Source organism: Ranitomeya variabilis, chromosome 3, assembly GCF_051348905.1.
Source record: "Ranitomeya variabilis isolate aRanVar5 chromosome 3, aRanVar5.hap1, whole genome shotgun sequence".
In the NCBI taxonomy this organism is placed as follows: Eukaryota; Metazoa; Chordata; class Amphibia; order Anura; family Dendrobatidae; genus Ranitomeya; species Ranitomeya variabilis.
Genome location: NC_135234.1, coordinates 43,312,800 through 43,318,741, shown reverse-complemented (window position 1 = coordinate 43,318,741; position 5,942 = coordinate 43,312,800). Strand labels below are relative to the sequence as shown.

At 44.5% G+C, this 5,942-nt stretch overlaps 1 protein-coding gene across 1 annotated transcript in view; it reads left to right on the top strand.

Annotated features, from left to right (window-relative positions):
- Nucleotides 1–4,315, top strand: part of RDH14 (retinol dehydrogenase 14) — a 7,500-nt gene extending 3,185 nt beyond the window's left edge. Inside the window, exon 2 of the mRNA XM_077294005.1 lies at nt 2,500–4,315. Coding sequence (XP_077150120.1) covers nt 2,500–3,117 — 618 coding nt within the window. The 3' untranslated portion in view covers nt 3,118–4,315. The remainder of the gene's footprint in view (nt 1–2,499) is intronic.
- The last annotated feature ends 1,627 nt before the right edge of the window (nt 4,316–5,942 follow it).

The following is a 5,942-nucleotide window of genomic DNA, read 5'->3' as shown; positions in this document are numbered from 1 at the left end:
TCAAAATTGAAGGCATACTGAACCAGCATGGCTACCACATCATCTTACAGCGGCATGCTATTCCATCCGGTTTGCGTTTAGTTGGACCATCATTTATTTTTCAACAGGACAATGACCCCAAACACACCTCCAGGCTGTGTAAGGGCTATTTGACCAAGAAGGAGAGTGATGGGGTGCTACGCCAGATGACCTGGCCTCCACAGTCACCAGACCTGAACCCAATCGAGATGGTTTGGGGTGAGCTGGACCGCAGAGTGAAGGCAAAAGGGCCAACAAGTGCTAAGCATCTCTGGGAACTCCTTCAAGATTGTTGGAAGACCATTCCCGGTGACCACCTCTTGAAGCTCCTCAAGAGAATGCCAAGAGTGTGCAAAGCAGTCATCAACGCAAAAGGTGGCTACTTTGAAGAACCTAGACTATAAGACATAATTTCAGTTGTTTCACACTTTTTTTTGTTAAGTATATAATTCCACATGTGTTAATTCATAGTTTTGATGCCTTCAGTGTGAATGTACAATTTTCATAGTCATGAAAATACAGAAAAATCTTTAAATGAGAAGGTGTGTCCAAACTTTTGGTCTGTACTGTACATGCCCATATAGACGGCTGAGGATGGCTAATCTTACTGACAGATTCCCTTACAAAAAAAAAAAAAAAAAAGCGTTTACATTTTGCAATTGCTGCGTCCTAATTACTGCCAGACGGTCGCGGAGGCGGTTCCTCTTTCTCTGTCGGCCGGTCGTCGCCGAGGCGGTTCTTCTTTCTCGTGGTTCCTCTCTCTCTCTGATGCACAGTTGCATAGACCGCTACTTTCCAGATTTCATTAATGAGCCTTTGTTGGGACATGTCACAATCCAGCACTGTCAGCACTTGATCTATACCTTGGGATCACCGGATCACTACACACACACTGGATGAGGGTGGAGCCGGCTAGTGATGTGTTTTGAAAAACTGCAGCAGAACTTATTCTATAAGGCCTTAGCCTTATTCACATGTCAGTTTTTTTGCATCAGTATTTCATCAATATTTGTATGCCAAAACCAGAAGTGTGAATGAGACCTTAGAATGCTTTAATAACACTTCTATATTTGAGTTTTTTATCAATAAACAAAATGCAAAGTGATTGAACAAAAGAGAATTCTAAATCCCATCAATATATGGTGTGTCCGCTCTTTGCCTTCATCAATTTTCCTTGATACACTTGCACACAGTTTTGAAGGATTTCGGCAGGAGGTTGTTCCAAATACCTTGGAGGACCGACCTCAGATCTTCTGTGGTTGTCACTTGTGCAAATCCTTCTGTCTCCCCATGGAATTCCACAGACTTGATGCTGAGATCGGGGCTCTGCGGGGCCGCATCATCATTTCCAGGACTCCTTGTTCTTCTTCCCCGATTCTTCCAATAGTTGTACCTAGAAGAATTAAAGCTTTGATGCTGTTCTTAAGGCAAATCTTCGTATCGCCAAATATTGATTTTAATTTCTCTTTTGTTCAGACACTTTGCGTTTAGTTTATTTTTAATCAATTAAAGGGAACCTATCACCCCGTTTTTTAAAGATTAGATAGAAATAGTGTGAAATAGGGGCTTTACATTAGTGCCTTTTTGGTGCCTTTACACCCCCGTTAGGCTGCCGAAATACCTTTGTGAAGTGGCCGTTTTGTCCTGTCACTCAAGTTGGTCAGGTCGGATGGGCGTGGTCACAGCGCTGTTTGTCCCCCAGGATCCTGCTCATCATTACGTTGGTGGCGTAGTGGTGTGCGCATGTCCAGCAGATGAATCCACTGCCCAGGAGATGAATAACAGCGCGGTCTTCGCTATTCAGCCGTTTACCGGTGGGCGCGGCCATCTTTCCTGTAGCCGCGCCTGCGCAGATGGAGCGCTCTGCTGCCCGGGGCTTCAGGAAAATGGCCGCCACGATCTCCATCTGCGCACGCGCTGAATCCCGCGGCCATTTTCCTGAAGCCCCGGGCAGCAGAGCGCTCCATCTGCGCAGGCGCGGCCACAGGAAAGATGGCCGCGCCCACCGGTAAACGGCTGAATAGCGAAGACCGCGCTGTTATTCATCTCCTGGGCAGTGGATTCGCCTGCTGGACATGCGCACACCACTACGCCACCAACGTAATGATGAGCAGGATCCTGGGGGACAAACAGCGCTGTGACCACGCCCATCCGACCTGACCAACTTGAGTGACAGGACAAAACGGCCACTTCACAAAGGTATTTCGGCAGCCTAACGGGGGTGTAAAGGCACCAAAAAGGCACTAATGTAAAGCCCAGCTCTGCCCCTATTTCACACTATTTTTATCTAATCTTTAAAAAACGGGGTGATAGGTTCCCTTTAACAATTAACTCTTCTATTAAAGGATTCTTAATTTACACTTTTTTTCTACACTTGCCTAAACTATTTGCACAATTCTGTATCCCAGCGAGATTCTTAACAATTAATGAAACCAGTAAACAAGTGATTTTATCTACAGTATTTATTTTTTTGCTTTCTAGGAAGAACCCAAACTTGACGTCCTCATAAACAACGCTGGGGTCTTCCAGTGCCCCTATACGAAGACTGAAGATGGCTTTGAGCTGCAGTTTGGGGTGAACCACCTCGGCCATTTCTTGCTCACTCACCTGCTGATCGGCCTCCTAAAAAGTTCTGCCCCCAGCAGGATCGTGGTCGTCTCCTCCAAACTTTACAAATACGGCGAGATCAATTTCGACGACTTAAACAGTGAAAAGGACTACAGCCGAAGCTTCGCCTACAGCCGCAGCAAACTGGCCAATATCTTATTCACTAGAGAGCTGGCCCGGCGCCTGGAAGGGACCGGAGTAACTGTCAACGTGCTTCACCCCGGGATAGTCCGAACCAACCTGGGCAGACATATCAATATCCCCGTCCTGGTAAAACCGCTCTTCAATATGGTGTCCTGGGCTTTCTTCAAATCCCCGGCTGAAGGAGCTCAGACATCCATCTTCTTGGCCTGCTCTCCTGAAGTAGAGGGGGTGTCCGGAAAATATTTTGGGGACTGTAAAGAGGAAGACCTTATACCAAAAGCTATGGACGACTTGGTTGCCAGAAAACTCTGGGACATTAGTGAAGTTATGGTCGGACTCATTAAATAAAATTTAGAACTAATCAGACGTCGACTTCCATGTAATGAACCGAGGAGAAAGACGGAAATAAGAAGACGCCTCCTCCTAAATCACAATCATTTGTAAATGTGAGTCCTTGTGTCGCCCTCCGTCGTCCATGTGACGTTTGTTAGTCATATCTGTTAAATGAAATGGGCAATTACAAGGAAAGTCATCCCCACAATACTCATCACTGATCCTATTCTGCCCCTCTTCCTACGCTGTCTGGTTCCCCACCGGTGTCTAATCCATGCCACTGATGATGCCGCCGCAACACAAAAAATGATTGCCCCTGCCAATTGGGCGCTGTGGCGAACTGCTGCAGCCAGTGATTGATGGTACCTCTGCAGCCATAGAACCAGTCTGCATTGAAACGGGAGCTGGGGAGGTATTTTGTTGTTAGTCTATTTTACCCCATCCTAATTGGGGGGTTTTCTATAGGGGCTAAGCATAGAATTCTTCTTTTCTGGGTCATAAAGGAGCAGCCTAGTGGGGATCCCCTCTATGCCACTTTGGATCAGTTCTACCGAAACAGGAGCTGAGGTATGCTATGGATACACCACTCTCCAAATTCATGAAAACCGCCAGAATTTCCCACCCCAGAAAAGCTCCTCCGTTCTCTGACTACAGTTTTTTTTTCCTGGCGCAGGAGCGCACGCCACTTACTAGAAGGCCCAAATTCATTAAATGGTGTGTGCCTCTGTCGAGATTGGTGCTGCGCAATGTTGCCCTATGGTCTCGCTCAAACATTACATTCTATAGTTGCTTTGAAATAACATTTTTTTTCTGTATACATTACACAGTATCTTGTGTGTATCCCAAAACTGCGCCAAAATATACAAATTGTGCCGGATACTGTCATGGCAGAAGGAAAAAAAGTCATTGCTTCTACAATGCTGAGTCCATCCGATGGACATGAAAGGGCAGATAATTCCCAGATTTTATCCTATGTTAATGAAAGGTAGTTTGCTGATGGTGGGGGTCCGGCTGGTGGGAATCGCCCTGATTCTGAGTCGGGGGGGGAATGACTAGAGTGGAGCGGTGGTCTCTCACATGCTCCATGTCCGGGGGATTGGCACAGACACACTGGAGTGCTGTACTTGGCTAATGGGGTATTAATAAAAAACAAAACACCTATATATATCCTATACAGAAGCCATAAAGTCAATATAATCACCTATAGAAAAAGGCTACATACAAAGATAATCATGATAAAACCAATATTTTATTAAAGCAATTAAACTAAGACCAGAAATTGGTAATAAAATAACAATGAAACATACAGGTGAGGACCAAATGAACAGAAAATGGAGGTGAAAACGCCTGGAGATAGTAATAGATAACTAATTACGCATAAAATGGACTATGCCAAGCAATGATTTTGAACTAACTACTCACATATGGACATAATATAGATCAGCATAATGTTGTGTATATATGACCCAGAGAAAACTTTTAAATGCAGCAGGAAACCACTAATCTAGTAAACCTATGTCTATGGTAACATTGTGACCAAACAAATACATATAACGGCTGACAGGGGTCTTGTGTATTTGAACAAATCTATATAAAATACATGCAAGGAATAGAAAGTTTCTAGTAAATCATTACCGGTTCAGATGAAAGGGGTCCAGGCGTCCACCACACCTGACGCGCGTTTCGCAATGAAATGCTTCGTCCAGGGGTGACTGCATTTCATTGCGAAACGCGCGTCGGGTGTGGTGGACGCCTGGACCCCTTTCATCTGAACCGGTAATGATTTACTAGAAACTTTCTATTCCTTGCATGTATTTTATATAGATTTGATCAAATACGCAGGACTACTGTCGGCCGTTATATGTATATGTTTGGTCACAATGTTACCATAGACATAGGTTTACTAGATTAGTGGTTTCCTGCTGCATTTAAAACTTTTCTCTGGGTTATATATACAGCATTATGCTGATCTATATTATGTCCATATGTGAGTAGTTAGTTCAAAATCATTGCTTGGCATAGTCCATTTTATGCGTAATTAGTTATCTATTACTATCTCCAGGCGTTCTCACCTCCATTTTCTGTTCATTTGGTCCTCACCTGTATGTTTCATTGTTATTTTATTACCAAGTTCTGGTCTTGGTTTAATTGCTTTAATACAATATTGGTTTTATCATGATTATCTTTGTATGTAGCCTTTTTCTAATGGGGTATTTCATAGACCGGCTCTGGGGGTCTGTGATTGTAATAACCCTTCTCGGGGTGAATAAGAACCTTTTATAGGGGGATTGTGCACGGAGATGTAACTTGTGATGTGTATAAATGTCTCGGGCTTCCATGAGGCCTGCAATGTAGATCTGCAGGGAAGTCATGAAGTGTCATTCTGTGGACGCCGTGTGTGTACAGCGCTGTACAACTTCTATTAAACGGGTCATTGAAAAACCAAACGTTTAGTACGAGTCCAATCTGTTCACAACCGACTGCTGAGATTTCCAGTGAAATGGGAAAGCGCTGATGCCCACACGGACCTTTCCCCACGGTTCGGACTGGCATGTATTTAGTGGGAGTCTGTCACCTTAAAAAAAAAAGTAATTATTTAGACCCTCATATTGGGGATATCCATCCTATAAAAATCATCCCGTTACTGTAGATTTTAGTGAAGCTTATTACATAAGTGAATGATGGGGTTTTGGTCCACCCTTGGTGCAGCCATGGGCTCGATGCTCTGATACGTCCCCGCTGTTTGGTCCAACTCCCCAGCCCTTTACATACGGACACTGGAGCGCCTGTATACAGTGTCGGTGTGCAGGAGGACCTCTCATCCCTCCCCTGTGTATAGC